Source organism: Scyliorhinus torazame, chromosome 17 (assembly GCF_047496885.1).
Source record: "Scyliorhinus torazame isolate Kashiwa2021f chromosome 17, sScyTor2.1, whole genome shotgun sequence".
NCBI lineage: Eukaryota > Metazoa > Chordata > Chondrichthyes > Carcharhiniformes > Scyliorhinidae > Scyliorhinus > Scyliorhinus torazame.
In genome coordinates, this window is record NC_092723.1 from 174913097 (window position 1) to 174936078 (window position 22982).

Genomic DNA, 22982 nt, shown 5'->3' on the forward strand with positions numbered 1-22982 from the left:
CTCTCCCCCCCTCTCCCCCCCTCTCCCCCCCTCTCCCCCCCTCTCCCACTCTCCCCCTCTCTCTCCCCCTCTCTCTCCCCCTCTCTCTCCCCCTCTCTCTCCCCCTCTCTCTCCCCCTCTCTCTCCCCCTCTCTCTCCCCCTCTCTCCCCCCCTCTCTCCTTTCCGTCTCGCTCTCCGTCTCGCTCTCCGTCTCGCTCTCTCTCCCCGTCTCGCTCTCTCTCCCCGTCTCGCTCTCTCTCCGTCTCGCTCTCTCTCCGTCTCGCTCTCTCTCCGTCTCGCTCTCTCTCCGTCTCGCTCTCTCTCCGTCTCGCTCTCTCTCCGTCTCGCTCTCTCTCCGTCTCGCTCTCTCTCCGCCTCGCTCTCTCTCCGCCTCGCTCTCTCTCCGCCTCGCTCTCTCTCCGCCTCGCTCTCTCTCCGCCTCGCTCTCTCTCCGCCTCGCTCTCTCTCCGCCTCGCTCTCTCTCCGCCTCGCTCTCTCTCCGCCTCGCTCTCTCTCCGCCTCGCTCTCTCTCCGCCTCGCTCTCTCTCCGCCTCGCTCTCTCTCCGTCTCGCTCTCTCTCCGTCTCGCTCTCTCTCCGTCTCGCTCTCTCTCCGTCTCGCTCTCTCTCCGTCTCGCTCTCTCTCCGTCTCGCTCTCTCTCCGTCTCGCTCTCTCTCCGTCTCGCTCTCTCTCCGTCTCGCTCTCTCTCCGTCTCGCTCTCTCTCCGTCTCGCTCTCTCTCCGTCTCGCTCTCTCTCCGTCTCGCTCTCTCTCCGTCTCGCTCTCTCTCCGTCTCGCTCTCTCTCCGTCTCGCTCTCTCTCCGTCTCTCCCTCCCTCCGTCTCCCTCCGTCTCCCTCCCTCCGTCTCCCTCCCTCCGTCTCCCTCCCTCCGTCTCCCTCCCTCCGTCTCCCTCCCTCCGTCTCCCTCCCTCCGTCTCCCTCCCTCCGTCTCCCTCCCTCCGTCTCCCTCCCTCCGTCTCCCTCCCTCCGTCTCCCTCCCTCCGTCTCCCTCCCTCCGTCTCCCTCCCTCCGTCTCCCTCCCTCCGTCTCCCTCCCTCCGTCTCCCTCCCTCCGTCTCCCTCCCTCCGTCTCCCTCCCTCCGTCTCCCTCCCTCCGTCTCCCTCCCTCCGTCTCCCTCCCTCCGTCTCCCTCCCTCCGTCTCCCTCCCTCCGTCTCCCTCCCTCCGTCTCCCTCCCTCCGTCGCCCTCCCTCCGTCGCCCTCCCTCCGTCGCCCTCCCTCCGTCGCCCTCCCTCCGTCGCCCTCCCTCCGTCGCCCTCCCTCCGTCGCCCTCCCTCCGTCGCCCTCCCTCCGTCGCCCCTCCCTCCGTCGCCCTCCCTCCGTCGCCCTCCCTCCGTCGCCCTCCCTCCGTCGCCCTCCCTCCGTCGCCCTCCGTCTCCCTCCCCTGTCTCCCTCCCCTGTCTCCCTCCCCCTGTCTCTCTCCCCTGTCTCTCTCCCCCTGTCTCTCTCCCCCTGTCTCTCTCCCCCTGTCTCTCTCCCCCTGTCTCTCTCCCCCTGTCTCTCTCCCCCTGTCTCTCTCCCCCTGTCTCTCTCCCCCTGTCTCTCTCCCCCTGTCTCTCTCCCCCTGTCTCTCTCCCCCTGTCTCTCTCCCCCTGTCTCTCTCCCCCTGTCTCTCTCCCCCTGTCTCTCTCCCCCGTCTCTCTCCCCCCGTCTCTCTCCCCCCGTCTCTCTCCCCCCGTCTCTCTCCCCCTGTCTCTCTCCCCCTGTCTCTCTCCCCCTGTCTCTCTCCCCCTGTCTCTCTCCCCCTGTCTCTCTCCCCTGTCTCTCTCCCCCGTCTCTCTCCCCCGTCTCTCTCCCCTGTCTCTCTCCCCCTGTCTCTCTCCCCCTGTCTCTCTCCCCCTGTCTCTCTCCCCCTGTCTCTCTCCCCCTGTCTCTCTCCCCCTGTCTCTCTCCCCCTGTCTCTCTCCCCCTGTCTCTCTCCCCCTGTCTCTCTCCCCCTGTCTCTCTCCCCCTGTCTCTCTCCCCCTGTCTCTCTCCCCCTGTCTCTCTCCCCCTGTCTCTCTCCCCCTGTCTCTCTCCCCCTGTCTCTCTCCCCCTGTCTCTCTCCCCCTGTCTCTCTCCCCCTGTCTCTCTCCCCCTGTCTCTCTCCCCCTGTCTCTCTCCCCCTGTCTCTCTCCCCCTGTCTCTCTCCCCCTGTCTCTCTCCCCCTGTCTCTCTCCCCCTGTCTCTCTCCCCCTGTCTCTCTCCCCCTGTCTCTCTCCCCCTGTCTCTCTCCCCCTGTCTCTCTCCCCCTGTCTCTCTCCCCCTGTCTCTCTCCCCCTGTCTCTCTCCCCCTGTCTCTCTCCCCCTGTCTCTCTCCCCCTGTCTCTCTCCCCCTGTCTCTCTCCCCCTGTCTCTCTCCCCCTGTCTCTCTCCCCCTGTCTCTCTCCCCCTGTCTCTCTCCCCCTGTCTCTCTCCCCCTGTCTCTCTCCCCCTGTCTCTCTCCCCCTGTCTCTCTCCCCCTGTCTCTCTCCCCCTGTCTCTCTCCCCCTGTCTCTCTCCCCCTGTCTCTCTCCCCCTGTCTCTCTCCCCCTGTCTCTCTCCCCCTGTCTCTCTCCCCCTGTCTCTCTCCCCCTGTCTCTCTCCCCCTGTCTCTCTCCCCCTGTCTCTCTCCCCCTGTCTCTCTCCCCCTGTCTCTCTCCCCCTGTCTCTCTCCCCCTGTCTCTCTCCCCCTGTCTCTCTCCCCCTGTCTCTCTCCCCCTGTCTCTCTCCCCCTGTCTCTCTCCCCCTGTCTCTCTCCCCCTGTCTCTCTCCCCCTGTCTCTCTCCCCCTGTCTCTCTCCCCCTGTCTCTCTCCCCCTGTCTCTCTCCCCCTGTCTCTCTCCCCCTGTCTCTCTCCCCCTGTCTCTCTCCCCCTGTCTCTCTCCCCCTGTCTCTCTCCCCCTGTCTCTCTCCCCCTGTCTCTCTCCCCCTGTCTCTCTCCCCCTGTCTCTCTCCCCCTGTCTCTCTCCCCCTGTCTCTCTCCCCCTGTCTCTCTCCCCCTGTCTCTCTCCCCCTGTCTCTCTCCCCCTGTCTCTCTCCCCCTGTCTCTCTCCCCCTGTCTCTCTCCCCCTGTCTCTGTCTCCCTTTCCTCCTTCTCCCTCTCCTCTCTCTGTCATCCCCCCCCCTCGCTCGTGTCCCCATCTCGACACGGCTCGCTTTCTTGCCCTTCTGTTATCATTGGATCATTGAATTATCCAAGTGTCAGACTCAATTGCAAAGATAATTTACATTGCTGCTTCATAAATCATGGAACCTCGCAGTGCAGGGCGCCATTCAGTCAAACACCACGAAGTCAAAGAAGGTACTTCTGATGCCTTGATCATCCAACACCTGATTTTAAAAAAAACATTTAGAATGCCCAATTCTTTTTTTCTCCAATTATGGGGCAATTTAGCGTGGCCAATCCACCTGCCCTGCACATCTTGGGGTTCTGGACCGTAGACTGACGCAGACACGGGGAGAATGTGCAAACTCCACAGGGACCGTGACCTGGGGTCATGAAGCAGCAGTGCTAAGCTGCACCACCGTGCCGCCCACCCCATATTTTTAATTTTGATGAGAACAGCGTTGTTTTAATGAGCTTCTGATGAAGAATGTGTGCAATATTGCTCGCATCATCAGCTATTCTGAACCCATCTATTCATTGGCTTGAACGATTGGCTGACATCAAGATGTGCTTTTGTGAAGTGCTGGAATTCTGGCAGCTTCTTGAAGTGGATTGGCAAATGTGGAATTTTGGTGGTCAGCCAACTGTCAGAACCATTGCCAATTGCGGTGACCATTCTTAAAGCTTTGCTTTTTTTTGTCTCCACAGGTCTGAGTGGAGCAATGGCTAGTATAAGTGTACGTTCAAGTACTCCAGGGTCTCCCACTCATGTAAGTGGCAGCTCCAACTCTTCCCGCAGGAGAAATGGACTCCATGATGTGGATTTGAACACTTTCATATCAGAAGAAATGGCGCTCCACTTGGACAATGGTGGCACTAGGAAGCGTACCTCAGCCCAGTGTACTGATGTCATCACAGACTCCCCAACGCACAAGCGCAATCGAATGCTTTGAACTTTTATATGGTCACTGTGCTACTTGAAAGCCACTTGATACTCGACACTTTCTTGAATGGAAATGGAGGGCCAACATAACTTGTTTGATTGTGAAAGTACAAGTGAATTCAATAATGATTGCCATAAAGGAAGTTCTAACTAATGCAGTAGATGCCTCTTGTAATTATGGCTTTCCCAATACTGGTCTTGTGACAGAGGACATCCAATCATTTGTGTAGTGGTTAGCAAGATCATCATAGGGTAAACACATTAGATTCCAAGCTAAAGTGACCTTAACTTGTTTCCTTTTAAAGGGAAGGGTAATATTGGATGTTAATTTGGTTAAAACTGTTAATTGCCCTTTTTTATTTCCTTCTGTGTTGACTGCTTCAACAGTATTGCCAGTATATCACTGATAGTCTATGTTAAAATGGCATCTTCCGTCAAATCTGCAGACTTCCATTCTACAGCACTGTACTAAGACACTACTGGTTTTTGTATAGTGCGAACATAAGTTGTATCAATATTGGACTATTTTTAGTTAAACTCCAGCAGCTGCTAATTCTGTGGATTGTGGAAATGGTGCTATGATGGTCATGCAATTAATACTAAATATCAAATCAACATAAAGATCTTTATTGGATTCACTTCTTGTGTTTTAGTGTTGCAAAAATCACAACAATAATATTGACTTTCCCATAAAAATTCTAAAAAATACTCATGTTTAAATATATAAATATATATAAATATATGTAATGTATATACTAAGCATTTGGATGCTGGTATAGTGCTACATAATGTAAATAAAATGTGCACACCAAACCCTGGAGTGGATATCCGAAATCAGAATTGCATCATGCTCGGTTTAAACATTTCCTTCACGGTGGAGCTGGCCAAGTCGGTCAGGTAGTTTGTGGGAGAGTCTTTGACAGCGGGTAAAAAAAAAAAAGTTACAACTTGCTCAGTTACTTGAGGCCTGCTCGCTTTCAAAAATTGTTGAGAGTCTGTTGAAGGAGGTGAGCTTTTTTTTTGTATGAAGATTGTTTGTGTGAACGTACTTGCATAAACCTGGGGAATTACTTTTCAAACCAATTTGTCACAAAATACTGTATTTCTGTAATCTCCGCTAGCATTTTAGTGGAGGGACGTTTGGAAAGGGATACTTTAGTCTTGAAAGTCTTTATTGGGAGGAATTTTAACGTGTAAATTTACACTGTGTAAGCAGGCTAAGCAAAAAAACTTCTACTTACTGTATTTTACCAGAGAAACCCCTTGCTTTATTTAGTTAATATACTTTTTGATTTAAAAATAATTCCACAGCTGAAGGTCACTACATAATCCAACAACTTGCACAGAAACGTGAAAGAGCTGATGATGTGTCTGTATACACATGCACACACTCTAAATTGAGCAATTTTGCCCATTTGCACATGCAGACACATCTGGCAACTATTTTGAGTTGTCTTGTTTTCTTACTGGGAAACCTATGCAAAGTGCAATTTAACTATTTGAGTAATACTAACTGGGAGAGGCAGGGTGGGTCGTGCCTCTTAGCCTCATCTATTTGCTGGCAGTAGATGACCCAGCCTAAAAAATGGCACATTTTTTTTTCAGCCAGAGACCGTCGGGGTGTGCTGCAAGGCAACACTTTTTTCCCCCCTCTTTATACAACTTCCCTCTTTATACAACATAAGTATCATTTTTAGGTCGATTAATTACCTTCCATTGACAATTCCCCCCTGTTCCCCATTCACCAACCTCAAGTCAAGTATAGGTCCTATTAGTAAGTATTGAAGTATGGCTTCGTAGTTGGTTACTGGTGAAACTTTATTTTAAAAAAAACCCACAATCTTTGAAAGTGCGTAAAAGACACCTGATACTGGAATTCGTACAACAGTCCACATGGTGAGAACTCACTACGTTTGAAAACAATGGGCGGCCTATATGAAATTTTGATAGTTTACCTTTTCGGATACTGGGCTCGTTTTGAAATTGGAAATGTTGGGAACTGTCATATGGTCAGTTTTACTGATTTTAGGCGAAAGGTGTAATTGATGTATGAAGTTGTGTCGGGGGTGGAGCATGTAAAATAAACTTGCTCAAGCGGCAGTTTCAGAGGAAACACCTTTTGAACCAGCATGTTTTTCTGTGGGGGGAGGGGGAGGGGGGGGAGGGGGAAGAGGATAAGCGTTGAGTTTGAGAAATAGTTTTTTGTGGGGGGGGGGGGGGGGGGGGGAGACGGGGACTGGTGTGCATTCTAAAAGTCAAAAGGCTTTCAGCAAACTTTGCACTAACAGATTTTCAGTTTACAGTGATTGATATTTGCATGTGTATTTCCTTCTCATCATCACGTTACCACGAGCCCCTCTTGCTTTTTTGCAGGAGTTTATTTTTGCCACTTTTCAAGCTTAATGTATAATGTAAATCAAGGTAGGGATAGACCACCAACCACTGAGGCGATTGATAAAATTCCGTAGAATGTTTTGATAAAATTGAATTTTAATGGTGTGCTGAAAAGGTATTGCCTTAATGCCTTGATGGTGTGATGCTCCTTGGATGGCTTTCTAAGTTGCACGCTGTTCGTTTTCCTTGTTTACGTCGTATTTTTTCATTTGGTGGAAACCACTAAGTTGTAATTGCCATTTCAAGAATAGGTAGCACTTGATTTTTAATGAGTAAGAAAACTGTACCAAACTGTTACTTCACCTGACTGTAGCGTGCACTGGGAGAAAGAATAAACACCATGCAAATCAGACATTGCCGTTTTCAATCGCACTTGTCTATTAATTATGAATTAATTTGAAAATCGCTTCACTTTGAAGGTAAATTTTGTCTGTATTTCCCCCCCCCCATTCCCTTACCTCGAGTTGCACTTCAGCTTTGTGGAGAGGAAAATGAATGGAAATTCAGGTTGGGAAACAAATGTTGTTTGTACCTGCACTCGTCTGTGGAGAAATGAGGGTCACTCGAACTTTTCAGGGCAGCTCTTTAGGTGGCTGAATTGTTTTTGGTGATTGGTTTTGAATATTCTAAGTTTGCAGCTGTTACATTGCCGAAATGAACAAATTGCGGTTTTCCTTTTCTTGCTGTGCCCTTCTCATTTTCTTCTCCTTGTGCAGCTCCGCTATGTAAATACAGGCATTGCAGCAAACTCAGTTGATGGTGCACCAATGTCTCAAGTGAATGACACTGGTACCCGTTAGTGTTCAGGCATAAGCTCACAGGTAGCTTTCGAAATGTGCAGTGTTTGCCATGTAATATATTTTGTTGAGTTTAAACAGTGAACGTGAGGGCATAAAAGCTTTCAATTGCAAATATAAATATTCTCTCACCCCTTCTCTCTCCTCCCCCCACCCCCATGTTTTGTAGCCAAACTGCTAGCTTAAAATTTTATGGAGAATTTGGCCTCTTTCAGACCCAACTTCGTTTTATTTCATAGACTCTAACAGCCCATCTATGAATACTACTGTACTTTTGGATTGTCTGCTTGATGGTAATAAAGAGCTATGAATTGTATGCTTCCAGTTTGCCTGAGTGCTTCAGCCAGTAAATAACAGTTGCCTTCTGTGCTAGTTTCTGTTTTTTTTCCCTTGGGAGTACTGCTGAATAATGATCAGTTTAGTATTTTTTCTTTGTATTTTCCCTTGCATGAAAGTATTTCCTGTGACGTTGGCTCCCTTTTGACAATCATGGAGAATGATTAACTGGAGAATGGAACAATGCAAACCATGAATACATCTGTCCAAACCCCCCTCTGACAGTGCTTGAAGAAAGTGAAGGATTTCAGCGAGTTTCTCCCTGTCCTTTTAATTTTAAAGCTCAAGAGGTATGTAAAATTATTTTTCTGGAGCAAAGTGTAGCGGCGTAACAATGTTAACATGGGATACTTGAGTATCATATTTGAATGTCTTGTGGTGCCTCAATGCTTAAGTTTGCCCCTTGAAGCTGTTTTGGTTTCTGGGTCATGCACCAACTGGTTGTGAAAGTTGACATCATCCACTCCCAGACCAATTCCATTGTTACGTTGAGCTATCAGGACATGTTGTGCAGTAATGGCGATTGCTTTTCCTGCTTGTGGAGAGATTATAATTGGCCTCAGCATCTCTCCATTAGCGTGATGGACTCGGGAACATGTAGCTTTGATGTTTCTACTAAAATCTGTACAGACATTCCATGTGGGATATTGCACAGATCAGGTACTTCAAAAGACCTATATGTGCGGTTGGTGCATGAAACCAATTAACCTATGGATTATCATTTGCCTGCAATGCAGAACACATGCAATGCAGGTGGTAAATTGTTCCTGTGTGGTGTAACATTGCTCATATGATGCAGAAAGAAAGACTGATACAAGTACTTGATGCAAAACACTTCATTTAGGTCACAATCATGTGAAACTTAATTTATGGAATTCCTAATAGCTGTACATTGTGCTTGCGTGCAGAAACCAATACCTGCGCAAGTTTTTTATCTTGACTTTCTGCCTGGCCTCACCACATCATGCACCATTCTCAGGTCTACTGACAAACTAACCAAGTACTAACTAGGTATTTCTTTGACTTGTAATGAGCAGGTGGTATTTTTGAGTTTGGTGAAATAATTGTAGTTTAGGGCTTGCACATAATTTGTTCTTGGATTTGGAGCAGAGCAAGAATTAAAATTGGGGGACTGACTAAAATTTGTCTTTGGGTGCTGTGTGCTGAGGTGCTATGTTACTTATAGCACTGATGCAATGCTTTTGTTGTGGTTGAGAGCCGGGGTGTAAAGTCACATCGGTAACAGGATCTTAGTTTCTTGCAACTGGTTTTACATATTTCTGCTTGCTCACTGGCCGACCTTACCACAGTTCTTATTTTGCTCTATGACTGGATGCGAGTGTCTTCGAGTGACTCTCTTTTCCCTTCCTGGCTGGAGTCGCACCTGGCCTCCTTTCCTTATCTTGTATTTGATGGCTGTGCAGAGAATCTCAACTATAATTTTGGGACAGTTCATTAGGAATGGAATGTGACGTTGCTTTCAATTAATTTGGTCACCATGCAATTCCTCTTTTGTGTAAATGATAGAGGTTTATGTATGTAAGCTAAAATGTGAAACAGAACGAATGTGGAAACTACTGAATTAAACCGTAGGGTGCCAATCCTTTTCCTTCCTATTTTAATATCCCTGGGAATTTGGATTCTGTCGTCATAGAATCCCTACAGTGCAGAAGGCGGCCAATTGCCCCATCGAGTCTGCACCAACCCTCATCCCTGTAACCCCACCTAAATTTTGAACACCCAGGGGCAATTTAGCATGGCCAATCCACCTAACCAGCACATCTTTGGACTGGGAGGAAACCGGAGCACCCGGTGGGTAGGGAGAGAGAAGTGCAAGCTCCACACAGACATTCGCCCGAGGTCGGATTCAAACCCGGGTCCCTGACACTATGAGGCAGTGGTACTAGCCACTGTGCCGCCCGAATGAGACAGGAATTAACAATTTTGCTGACATATTGGACCCAGTTGTCTTCTAGTATGCTAATGGTAGGGGTTCAGGGCTAGTGGGGCATGGCAGGATTAGCTGGAGTTGGTTTCTAGTAGATACGCTTGAGGGAACAGAAATGGTGAAAGTGATATAGGTAGCCTTTTAAGGGAAGGCTTTAGGTACATGGAGACCAACTGAGCAAGGCTGAATGAGGTTACATCAAGTTATAGTACAGAAATGATCCATTTGGCCCAACTCGCATATGCTGCTGTCTGTGCTCCACGTGAGCCTTCTACCAATCTTTTAATCTAACCTGGTCAGCATACCCTTCTATTCTTTCCCTCTTGTACCAATCTAATTTCCCCTTAAAAGTATCTGTGCTTTTCAGCTCAACTGTTCCTATGGCAGCAAGTCCTATATTTTAGGGGGACAAGACTGTAATAATGCAATCAGGATGGGGAAAAGGCAAAAAAAAAGTCTCCCAATCCCATCCCGCACTAATCTTGCTCCTTCCCTCTCTGTGGTCCTGTATCTTTGAGACTACCGTCTGTTACTGCCATCTGTGTGCAGTTTTGGTCTCCTTGAGAAAGGATGTACTGGCATTGGAGGGGGTACAGAGGAGATTCACTGGGTTGATTCTGGAGTTGGGAGCATTGTCTTATGAGGAGAGACTAAGTAGACTGGGACTAGATTCAATGGAATTTAGAAGAATAAAGGGGGATCTAATAGAAACATATAAAATTATGAAGGGAATAGATAGGATAGAAGCAGGGGAGGGTGTTTCCATTGGCAGGTGAAACTAAAACTCGGGCTTAGCCTCAAAATAAGGGGTAGCAAATTTAGGACTGAGTTGAAGAGGAACCTTTCACCCAAAGGGTCATGAATCTGTGGAATTCGCTGCCCAGTGAAGCAGTTGAAGCTACCTCATTGAGTGTTTTAAGGCAAAGGTCGATAGATTTTTGAACATCAAAAGGAATAAAAGGTTGCGGTGAGCAGGCAGGTAAGTGGAGCTGAGTCCACAAAAAGATCAGCCACGATTTTATTGAAAGACGGAGAAGGCTCGAGGGGCCAGATGGCCTACTCCTCCTAGTTCTTATGTGTGGGCGTGCAGGTTATCGAAGCTGACAGTTCCAGGAAACGAGTCAACAAAGCAAACAAAATCCTTGGTTTTCTCTATCGAGACATTGGATCCAAAAATAGGATAAAATAAGATAATGGTGAAGTGAGAAAACCCTGATTTGAGCAGAGTTGGATTGATGTATGCCATTCTGGGCACTGGGATCTGGGGCTGGTTTAGCACACTGGGCTAAATCGCTGGCTTTTAAAGACGACCAAGGCAGGCCAGCAGCACGGTTCAATTCCCGTACCAGCCTCCCCGAACAGGTGCCGGAATGTGGCGACGAGGGGCTTTTCACAGTAACTTCATTGAAGCCTACGTGTGACAATCAGCGATTTTCATTCATTTATTCATTTCATTTTTGTCACCTCAGAAGATGCATATATAAGAACTGGAAAAAGTGAAGCATAATTTTTTTTAATGACTTTTGATTTTTGTATAACCTGTTGAAACCACAATGTCTCAAAACGCTTTAAAGGCAGTGAAATACTGCCCTGAGGGGCTGGTTTAGCACAGGGCTAAATTGCTGGCTTTGAAAGCAGACCAAGGCATCCCAGCAGCACGATTCAATTCCCGTACCAGCCTCTCCGAACAGGCGCCGGAATGTGGCGACTAGGGGCTTTTCACAGTAACTTCATTTGAAGCCTACTTGTGACAATAAGCGATTTTCATTCTCATTTCAAATACGTTTCAACTAGTGACCGTTATAATGCAAGAGACATGGCCACTAATTTGTCCACAGCAAGTTCTAAGCAGCAATATGGTAATTGTAATATAAAGGGTAACATAGTGTATATTGTCACGAAGCATGCTGATTTTATCTGCGAGGGTATCACAACGTGGAACACCAGTTTGTAGAGGTGTATAATTTTATTGCTTTGGTGTGAGGAGACAAGTGAAACCCAGTGAGAACAACCAGACTCGTCGTGTAATAATTATTAAAGACTATTTATTAAAGTAAGGAAAAGAGAAATACATGCAAACAGGCCTACTTATCTCATGCAATTGAGATGTATGAGTTTCTTAACGCAGTTTATATAGAACGTACCCATTGTTCCAAAATAAATCTATGATACCGCCACTCTGTAAGATTTCCCCCAAAGGACATCCAAATTAAATAACCAGCTTGCACAATACAGTGATGATACTCTTGTCAAGGAAATGTCTTTCCCTGGTCCAGTGCAGGTATCTAAAACTGCCATTACAAAGGTGTTCTGCACTGCCTTAGCTCTCAGACTTAGAAGCTTGTTTCATGTAAACTTGACCTCTCAGCTGCTGGCTGGAAAACTAGCTTTTCAGGCTTGGTGGTTGGAAACTAGCTTGTCTGTTTTCTGAGACTGCTAGATGTTAGTTTCCTCCCTAGCTTCTGATCATCTGGTCAATAATACCATTGTTCCTCTTTGATTAAGCCTTCTGTATATTTGGCTGTTTGCCCCTATCAACTTCCTTGACTGCATATTAACATATGTATCCAAAGAACAAAGAAAAATTACAGCACAGGAACAGGCCCTTCGGCTCTCCACGCCTGCGCCGATCCAGATCCTCTATCTAAAACTGTCGTCTATTTTCTAAGGATCTGTATCCCTCTGCTCCCTGCCCATTCAAGTATCTGTCTAGATACATCTATACCCCATTGATCTTCCCAATCATCTATAAGCTGTTTCTCCTCATAAGCTATTCACACCTGATTATTATCTACACGGCCCTTCAATCTCATTATTGGAAGAGATGCATATCAATGAGGCCTTTTCAGTGCTGCTTACTGCTGTCTCTAGGCAGATTTCTACTGGTTGCTGGACATCTCACATCCTATTATGTTTCGCTAAATTTGTTTACTGCTGTTGTCATGCAATGTGTGTATGTATGTATTGTTATAGAAGGGCCCATCTCAGAGCAATAATGACCAGGTAAAATATTTCTAACTGTGGAATAAATATTGGTTGTGTCATCAGGGGTAACCATGGGATCTTCTACATTTACCCAATGCCTCGGTTTTAGATCACGGCTGAAAGACAGCCCCTCTCCCTCAGTGCGACACTGGAATTCCAACCCTGATGTTTTGGACTCCAGTGCCTGTGGCGTGACTTGACCCTGCAATCTTATGATTCAGAAAATCATGCCCCACGTCTTTAAGTATTTACATTGCATTTCTATAACTTCTGTTTTGCAAATGCAGATTCTACTCAACTCTTCCCCGTCGCCAAGTCACAGCTCTGGGAATTCTATTGGGTGGGGTGCTCTTTCCGAGAGCCGGTGCAGACTCGATGGGCCGAATGGCCTCCTTCTGCACTGTAAATTCTATGATAATGATTGTCCACTGTATTCGTGGCTGTCAGGAAAGACATCTTCGAAACAGGAGCATTTTCTTCTGTATCTGCTAAGACATCACCTACAGACTAGGACAGCAATTAACAACATTGCTGGTAGGTAGAGCAACACCTGCAGAATAGGACAGTGCTAAGATTCAGAAAGACTGAATTGCAAGGACAGTGAGGGCTTTTCAATGAAAGACTGACCCAAGAGATAAGATTGAAGAGAATCGACCATCGGACCCTCTGACACTAAAAGAGAAGAACTCTGGACTCTCTGAGGAATTTGTTTCTCTGAGCACTCTGTTGAAGACCTCCAGAAATGGAATGATACAGGGAACACTGTAAGCTGTTTCATTCTCTGCAGCATCAAAGGTTGAGAAGACATTGAAGATCTGAGGTTTCAATGAACTTAGATGATGAAGAGAAAAATGACCAAATTCCTGTAAGCCTTTCAGGAAAAGAAGAGATGATTTCCCAATAATATTTTTGGTGGCAGTAGGCAGTGGTAAGAGAACTACATTTCTGTCTGTGCGAAGTTGCTCTACTCTGGGCAATAGGAAGGATTGCTGAGGATATGGAGACAAGACATCATCTTCTGCAATGAGACACGTTTCATATAGATGATTAAATTAGAGACAAGATTGTGGTGCAGGATACTGCATCTTCAGAACTGCTAAAGATTCTATCGCAGCTTCTGTGCTGACCTCCAGCTCTGGAGGGAAGACGTTTTTCCATTTGGTTTCCTATAGACTCTTCAGGAATGCATCGAATATCTACATCAGTTACTTTACAAGGGAGTTTGGCAAGATTAGATGGTATTTATTTTAATGCCAAGAGTCTAAGGAACAAGGCAGATGAATTGAGCACAAAATAAAACATGGGGGATATGATGTCATTGCTGTCACTGAGACATGGTTGAGAGAGGGGCAGGATTGGCTGCTCAACATTCCAGGATACAAGATCTTCAGGCGAGATAGGGAAGGAGGTAAAAGAGGAGGGGGGGTTTGCAATTTTGATCAGGGAATCAATTACAGCGGTAAGGAGGGATGACATTTTAGGCTCTTCAACTGAAGCTGTATGGGTAGAACATAAAAACCAAAGGGAACAATCACTTTGATGGGAGTGTTCAATAGCCCCCAGAGCAATCCAAGAGAAATAGAAGAGCAGATACGTAGGCAAGTTTCAGAGAAGTGTAAAAGTAATAGGGTAGTGATAGTGGGGATTTCAATTTCCCAACATTATCTGGGCTACTCATAGTGTGAAAGGTTTAGAGAGAGCGGAATTCTTAAAATGTATCCAGGAGAACTTTTAAAATCAGTATATAGAAGGACCTGCAAGAGAGGGGAGCGGTCCTGGACTTAATTTTCAGAAACCAAGTTGGACAAGTGGTTGAAGTATCAGTGGGGGAGCATTTTTCAGACAGTGATCATAACTCCGTTAGATTCAAGATTGTTATGGAAAATGGCAAGGATGGGCCTGAGGTCAAAGTTCTAAACTTGGATAAAGTCGTATCTGATCTTATTAAGATTGGCCTTAGCTCAAAGTGGACTGGGAGCAGGCACTATTCGTTAAATCTGTGACACAACAGTGGGACGCATTCCAGAAGGAAATAGGGAGAGTACAGGGCTAACATGTTCAAATCAACAAAAAGGGTGGGACAAATAGATCCAGTGAACCCTGGATATCGAGGGGTATACAGCATTGGATCTGGAGAAAAAGGAAGGTTTCTGGCAGATATCGAGGACTCAAAACGGCAGAAGCCCTAGAGCCATTTAGAATGTGCAAGAGGGAACTTAAAAAGGAAATTAGGAGAACAAAATGGGGACCTGAAAGGATTCTAGCAGGTAAAATACTGGAACATCCTATGTTTTACAAGTACATTAAGGGTAAAAGGATAACCCTGGAAAGAATAGGGCCTTTAAGGACTACTGTAGTAATTTATATGTGGAACCAGAGGATGTAAGTTGTGTTCTAAATGAATATTTCATGTCAGTGTTCACTCCTGAGAGGTATAGAAATCAGGGAAAAGGACTGGAAAAAAAAATCGAGATAAATATAACAGAGAGGAGAATCTCCTCTTCCGAATGGTCTGGGAGGCTTAAAAGTAGACAATTTTCCAGGGCCAGATGATATGTATCTCAGGCTGTTGAGTGAGGCAAGGGAGGAAATAGCAGAGACGTTGGCAAAATTTTCAATTCCTCTCTGGCCACAGGAGAGGTGCCGGAGGATTGGAGGATAGGCAATGTGGTGCCATTATTCAAGAAAGGAGGAAGGGATAAACCAGGAAACTACAGGCCAGTCAGTCTAACCTCAGTGGTGGGGAAACTATTGGAAGCAATTCTGAGAGACAGAATTAATCTGCATTTGGAGAGGTAGGGATTAGTCAAGAACAGTCAGCATGGATTTGTTAAGGAGAGGTCATGCCTGACCAATTTGATTTAATTTTTTGAGGAAGTGGCAGTTTAGTTAGCACTGCTGCCTCATAGCGCCAGGGACCCGGGTTCAATTCCGGACTTGGGTAACTGTGTGGAGTTTGCACGTTCTCCCTTTGTCTGCGAGGATTACCTCCGGGTGCTCCAGTTTCCTCCCACAGTCCAAAGATGCACAGGTTTGGTGGGGTTACGGGATATGGCAGAGAAATTGGCCTAGGTCGGGTGCTCTTTCAGAGGGTTGGTGCAGACTTGATGGGTCGAATGGCCTCCTACACTGTAGGGCTTTCAAGCCTAAGTGACCGATTAAGTGCGTAGATGAGGAAAATGCATTTGATGTAGTCTACTTGGACTTCAGCAAGAGTTTTGATAAGGTCCCACATGGGAGACTGATAGCGAAGGTAAGAGCCCATGGGATCCAAGGAAATTTGGCAAATTGGATCCAAAATTGGCTGAGTGGCAGGAAGAAGAGGGCGATGGTTAAGGGGTGTTTTTCTGCCTGGAAGCTTGTGCTCAGTGAGGTCTCACAGGGATCATGTTGGGGCCCTTGCTCTTTGTGGCTTGTACAATGATTTAGATTTGGATTTCGGAGGGTTGATCAGTAAGTTTGTGGATGGTCCGACAATTGGTGGGGGGTTGGTGGTAAATAGTGAGGAGGTCAGCCTTCGATTACAGGAGGATATAGATGGGCTGGTCAGATGGGCTGATCAGTGGCAAATGGAATTCAATCCGGATAAGTGTGAGGTGATGCACTTGGGCAGGACAAACAAGGCAAGGGAATACATGTTAAACGACAGAACCCTGGGAAGCATCGAGGACCAGAAGGATCTTGGTGTGCATGTACACCGGTCCCTTAAGGTAGCAGAGCAGGTGGATACAGTGGTTAAGAAGACATATGGTATATTTGCCTTTATTAGCTAAGACATAGAGTTTAAGAGCAGGGAGGTTATGCTGGAACTGTGTAAAACGTTGGTTATGCCACAGCTAGAGTATTGTGTATAGTTTGTTGCTCTGTTTCTCTGGTTCTAAATATGGCGGTCAATATGGTCGCCGTCCTTAATCCTAATTATGTTTGCTTTAGAGTCATCAGATATCTCTCGATACCGCCACTAGGTTCAAACCCGAATACTGATCAAAGAGCCAATTCACCAGTTAATTAATTCAAAGTCAATACTATTTATTTACACACACAGTAATATCTACACATGCACAAAGTACTACAAACTAAACTATCTCTCACGCTAACGCCTATATTTAGCTTCGGGTGCCCACTCAGTCAGAGGAACAATGGCCGTTGTTCGGATCTGAGGTTGCTGGGTTCGAAGTGGTACAGGAGAACAGCTAAGGTCGTCCGTCTGGTAGCGAGCGTTGACCTTGGACTTAGTTGCTTCTGGTGCAGCTGTTGGACGGGTCTCTCCGCTTTGAGAGCCAAGTCCAAGAGGGCGATTCTCTCTCGGGGCCTTCTTATACCCGAAGGGGCTTCACGCGCTTTTGGGCGGGTCTTAAACTTGGCCTAAATTAATTGGGCCGTATCTTGATCACTCGTATTGATCTTGACCAATAAAGGGGTGGGTGCCCTGATGGCTGGGCGGGTCCTATGTGGCCGTTGGCCTTGCTTTGTTTACGCTTTCGGTTTGGGGAACTGGCGCCGCGATGTCTGGAGCTAGATCAGTTGCTTGAGTGTCTTTCCTTTGTTCCTGGAGATGAGCCATCAATATGTTAATTGCCCTACAGTTTCAGTCCTGGGAGCTGTTTCTTCAATATGCATACAGGCTCTGTGCCTGCTTGCTTTCTTAACATTGTCCATAGTTCCCTACAGTCTTTGCGATCATCCATTTTGTATTCTGGAAGTGGCCATCCCAGATGGCTACAAATTCTAGAATCCACATATATAGGAGGGATGTGATAGCACTGGAAAGAGTGCCGAGGAGATTTACTAGGATGTTGCATGAGCTGGAGAGTGTTCTTATGAAGAGAGATTGGATAGATGGGGTTGTTTTCCTTGGAGCAGAGGAGACCCGGTGGGGGGGCGGGGCGGGGGGGGCAAGATTAAAAGATGTATAAAATTATGAGGGCCATAGGTAGGGTAGATAGGAAGGATTTTTTCCCTTGGTGGAGGGATCAATGACCAGGGGGCATAGATTTACGGTATGTGTCAGGAGGTTTAGAGGGGATGTGAGAAAAATCTTTTTACCCAGAGGTTGGTGGGTGTCTGGAACTCGCTGCCTGAAAGGGTGGAAGAGGCAGAGACCCTCATAACATTTAAGAAGTACTTAGATGTGCACTTGCAGTCCCAAAGTACACGGCTATGGGCCAAGGGCTGGGAAATGGAATTAGGATAGTTAGGTGGTTGTTTTTGACTAGCACAGAGGCGATGGGCCGAAGGGCCTTTTCTCTGCTGTATGATTCTATGACTATATATTAGATTTGCCTTGTATCTTAACCTTGGACTTGGTCAAATTCAAATGGATTTTCCTGGACTTGAGCTCCCAAATTCTATTATGGACAGGAAGTGTGTGTGTGTGTGTGTGTGTGTGTGTGTGTGTGTGTGTGGGCGGGGGGGGGGGGGGTTTAAAAAACAACATTAATTTCTTTTTGCCACTGTCAACCTTCTGTAAACGGAAAAGTGTTTTGATTTTTGCTTTGCTCTTTATAAGCGGTGCCATATTTCCAAACTGCGTTTTGTATGATCTAATTTTCCATTAATAACCCCACAGCAAACTTGAGATAGGGTGAACTCAAAGGGTTAGTTTATTTGCGCACACACAATGTGAGAAGGAGGGCTCGCAACGTCACCTCAACTCTCAGACAGTCGAGAGAGAGAGGAAAGAAGATTTTATGTTACAGACCACAGAGAAAATAAAAATTGGTTCATGTGAGTTCCTGAGTCGAAATATTCCTTCATGCAGGATGGCGAGTTGAAAACCAATGCTGCAGAATTCCCTGTTCCAATGATGTTGCCGTCACAAGATGAGAAAGGTAGTCACGCAGAGATTGTAGTCTTGTCGGCGATGGTGTAGAACCTCCAACAGACGCAATGTAGATTGGGCCAGGTGTTCAACCTGGGCAGAGTTCCTTTGGGAGGCTGCAAGTCAGATGACAAAACACACTGAGCTATTCAGCTCAGCAAGGCAATATTAGCTTGTTCAAAAGCCAGAGGGCATTACACAGGATCCCCACCTCTCCATCAGGCCTTCAATGCGTATCCATCATCTGGCGTTCAGCCGGGTCTCAAAGACTGCTAAATATCCCAGCCACTGAGTTGAAAGGAATGCTTGAGGGGCCTTTTGTCTGAGCAGACAGACCCTCTGTCTCCTGTGGAGAAGCTTGGGTTATTAACTGCTAAGGGCCACTGCACCGTTCTCTTGGAACGCTGTGCAGTCCCCAAGTGATTGTTAGTGACTCCTCTGAGGTAACGAGGGGAGTTTTCCCAAAACTGCAGAGTGGGTTATTTTGTTCTCGGATCACAGGCACGCATAAGTTCAGCCATTTTAAGGATCTTGTTCGACCAAACTTTAAAATTTATAAATAGTGATGAGTGTGTAAATAGATGTGCAGTGTGCGGTCTTAGTCCATCATACAGGTATTGCACTGATAGATTCACTGCAACAAAGATCTGAATGATGCTCAGCCCCTAGAAAATAGCTGAATCTTCGAGAAGACAACCGATACATCAAATGGTGTGTCTATCAACTGAGAAGTTGAATCATCCCCTGGGATCCCTGTTTCCAACTGATTGCTCGGTGCTATGAAGGCTTTCTTCTGGAAGGAACCAATTCAGGACTTCATGCAGGATCTTTGATTCTCGGAAACACAGTCTCGAATCATGGTATGAAAATCTCTTCCCTGTTTGAACAAATTCTACATGAAACGATTTTTAGTGACCTCAATCCATGTTCACTGAATCTGGTGCAGAACTATGCCCAAATTGCCTCTAAACCAAGTGTTCCTGAGGATGTACCTGAGGATGTACAAGTAATTAAGCGGGACTGTGGACACGACTGAGTCACTCTGGAAGATAAATTACTCTCAAACTGTTTGACACAATTTGAGGCCGGTATAACATTTCTTGGCCTTGATGGTGGTCATCTTGATCAGAACAAAAAAATAAAATCCGCCCCATCTCCATGTACCTACCAACCATCAGGGTTTTATGATGGCAGCTGGGATTCCAGCACATGAGCTTGTCGCAAGAAAACTCTTCTTTTCCCACTGCAATTATCGCCACTAAACAAGTGGCTCTAGTTCCAAGGTGGAGCCAGAGGCTATCGGATTAGTGCTATGGATTGGAGGGCACAACGGAAGGATATTAAACCTAATCGCAGTTGGCCAAAGGGAGAATGATGGAAGTTTAGACAGTCCCTTCATCATTCGTTGCACTCAAACCAGCGACACCAAAGTATTAAGATGAGTGGATGGCTTCTGAGAGTAACTGCTTCCACGAATGCTCACTTACTGCTTTTTACAAAGAATACATAACCTGTTAAAATTTTAATTTTCTCAGAGGGACTTGACCGTTGCATTTGTGAAGTTTAGTTTCTTTTTAGACAGGTTATAGCTGTTGTCTTTGTTTTACAGAGGGGAAAGGTTTCACTAGTGTGCCTGCATTAACTGCCTTTATTCAAGTCATTTTCTCTACATTGAAGTCATTGCCAAGATTTGGAAGCAAAACAGGAAGTGGGATGGGAGTGGCATGCATTTTACTTGGTATTCCCATATTTAGGATTCCACTACTATGATGTGTGATACAAACTGTTGCCCAGTCTGTGGTCATGTTATGTTCTGTGACACTTGCGTTTCCAGAGAGATGTATCATTTTACTGTGGTAAACATCAGAAGACTGGTGTTAATATCGGAGCAGGCGGGAAAGACCAACCGGTCTATCTCGGAGCACAAGATTCAGCAAACTCCTGCACACTGCACTTTAACCACACTTCACTTTAAAAAAAAAACTTGTTCTGTCTCTTTGGATTTGACTGGTCCCATTATTGCCTTGCTTTTACATTTTAAACTGCAGATTCTAAACAGCCTGGGGATCAGACGGGTTTTAGTGAGTCCCTCCAGATGTGGTAGTGAACGTTGTTCCAGTGTATGGAAACGGGAGACGAGCACGAGGAATCCCTATTCATCACGCCACCAAATCTATCCTTTGTATTTCGAGGAGAGATCTCGACAAAGCAAAAAACCTGCTTCTCACCAAATGTTCTATTCATAAAAAATCTGCACGAAAATGTTATTGAGAATTACCAGTATGTGTACAGGTATCTCTAACATCATGTGTTTTATTTTTTGTAAATAGAGTTTGACAAACTGACGAGCTCTTTCTTATCAGATTAATGGTGCAGAGTGGGGTGGGTGGAGTGTGGGCGACGTGGCAATTGAAATTTCCCAAAATGTTTCCAGCAAGGACTGTTCTATGGTGACCAACCGGTGTTTCCCCCAGACGTGGAGTCTAAAACCCAGCAGCACAATCTCAGGATAAGGGGCCGATCATGGAGGTGAATGTTAGAATCACATCTTTCGGGCGGCACGGTGGCAGAGTGGTTAGCACTGCTGCCTCACGGCACCGAGGACCCGGGTTCGACCCCAGTCCCGGGTCACTGTCCATGCGGAGTTTGCACATTCTCCCTGTGTCTGCGTGGGTCTCACCCCCACAACCCAAAAGATGTGCAGGATTGGTGGATTGGCCATGCTACATTGCCCCTTAATTGCAAAAAGAATAATTGGGTACGCTAAATTTATTTAAAAAAAATAGAATCATATCTTTCAAAATTGCCATTCATCGCATGCCTCTTGGAAGTTGAGGATGTCGCAAAGTGTTGCATATCCTATTAAAATATTTTGCAAAGTATTTCTAAAATGTTGAAATGCAGACAAACATGGTCACAATTTTGACCTCCACCACCTCCTACAAACAGCGGCACGAGAGTTTTCTGTGGGTTTTGGTTGATGGCGAGCGAGTGAAATTGGTCAGTGAGATCTATTTTCGTTCATAGCTGAGACTGCAAGCTGAATTTGAATTGTTTCAGTGGCAGTCAGTCCAAGAGATGAAGGCGGCAGTGGTTTCTGATCAAAGGTTTCTCAAAATTATTTGAAGAAACGCAAAAGGGGTAAATTTTGAATTTCTTATTTGGGTAAAGTGCATATTAAGTTATTTTACAACAGAGGCCTTGTAGTTGTGTGGTTTTGGGAGAGTGAACAAAATAGATTACTGCTGTTGTACATGTTTTGTGCTCAATCTTCATAATGCCCATGAAGCTCAGCAGGGTGATAATTTACTCATTGCGACCGTATTCATTTCGTAGAAAACATTTAAAATAGGTTAAAAAACAAAAAAAAGTGTTCATGCGATGTGGGCGTCGCTGGCAGGACCAGCATCCACGAGGGCAATTAAGAATCAGCCACATTGCTGTGGGCCTGGAGTCACGTGTTAGCCCTCATGTCGGACCAGATAAGGACTGCAGATTTCTTTCCCTGAACAACGTAAGTGAACCAGATGGGTTTTTACAGCAATGGACACTGGTTTTATGGTCATCAGTAGACTTTTAATTCCGGTTCGTATTGAATTCAAATTTCACCATCTACTGTGGTGTGATTTGAACCCAGGTCCCAAGAGTCTTTAGATTACTAGTCTAGTGACAATTCTACTACATCACTGGCTCCCCTGAATGCTAGTTTTAACTGCAAGGGGGTTGGAGTATAAAAGTAGAGGTGCCGCTGCAACTATACAGTAGTGAGACTACATTTAGAATACTGTGTACAATGTGATGAATGTAGAATGGTTATCCATTATATTTTATAATCTGTTGCAGTCATGTTTTTAAAAGCCTGGGTTAAAGTATATATTTGTTGCAGTACTATTATTAAATAACCTAAGTTAAGGTACCCAGACTGTTTGTCTGCTAAAGCTTTAATTAAGAAGTCATAATAGAGTGAGATCATTATTGATTTTAACCATTTATTTGGTTACAGATAAAGGGCTAATGGAATTGTGTTTTGCTTGCTGGAGATTCCCTGGAGTGCAGATAATTTATGGGGGAGTGGTCTTTCGTCAGAGCTAAGCAGGCCATGGAACTTAGTGGGTTACACATGATATTAATGGGAGAAGCCAGATCTTTCTGCAGTTTGTCTGTTATAAGATTTCAAGTTGAAGTGTACTGGATCTGCCCTTGAAAGGAATTCCCTCCACATGTCTCTACACAACGAAACAAGCAATCCGTTTGTTAACTTTATTTAAAAGTGGAATTTGAACTTTATTATGTTGCTGAATTTGAGTTCGTAGCAGGTATAGATAGTAAGTTTATGTTTTTCATTGTGTTTTAAGAACACTTCCTCTGTTAATTGTAAAGCTATTTTCTTTGATGTTAATGTGGTTAATTCTGTGTTTAAATTAAAGTGTGTTTTAATATAAAAGATACCTATTGGTCAGTGTTATCACTTCTGGGGTGAAGTATCCTTTCCTCACAGTTTTACAAATTTACAAATGTCTGGGTCTGGTCCGGGATCCTAACAATTGTCGGGGTCTGGTCCGGTATCCTAACAAATGTCGGGGTATGGTCTGGGATCCTAACAAATGTCGGGGTCTGGTCCGGTACCCCAGCAAATGTTGGGGTGTGGTCCTAGGTCCTAACAAATGTCGGGGTCTGGTCCGGTATCCTAACAAA

At 45.8% G+C, this 22982-nt stretch overlaps 1 protein-coding gene across 1 annotated transcript in view; it reads left to right on the forward strand.

Annotated features, from left to right (window-relative positions):
• Nucleotides 1-6119, forward strand: part of hapstr1a (HUWE1 associated protein modifying stress responses a) — a 34566-nt gene extending 28447 nt beyond the window's left edge. The window contains exon 4 of the mRNA XM_072481708.1: nucleotides 3772-6119. Coding sequence (XP_072337809.1) covers nucleotides 3772-4016 — 245 coding nt within the window. The 3' untranslated portion in view covers nucleotides 4017-6119. The remainder of the gene's footprint in view (nucleotides 1-3771) is intronic.
• Nucleotides 6120-22982: the final 16863 nt, after the last annotated feature.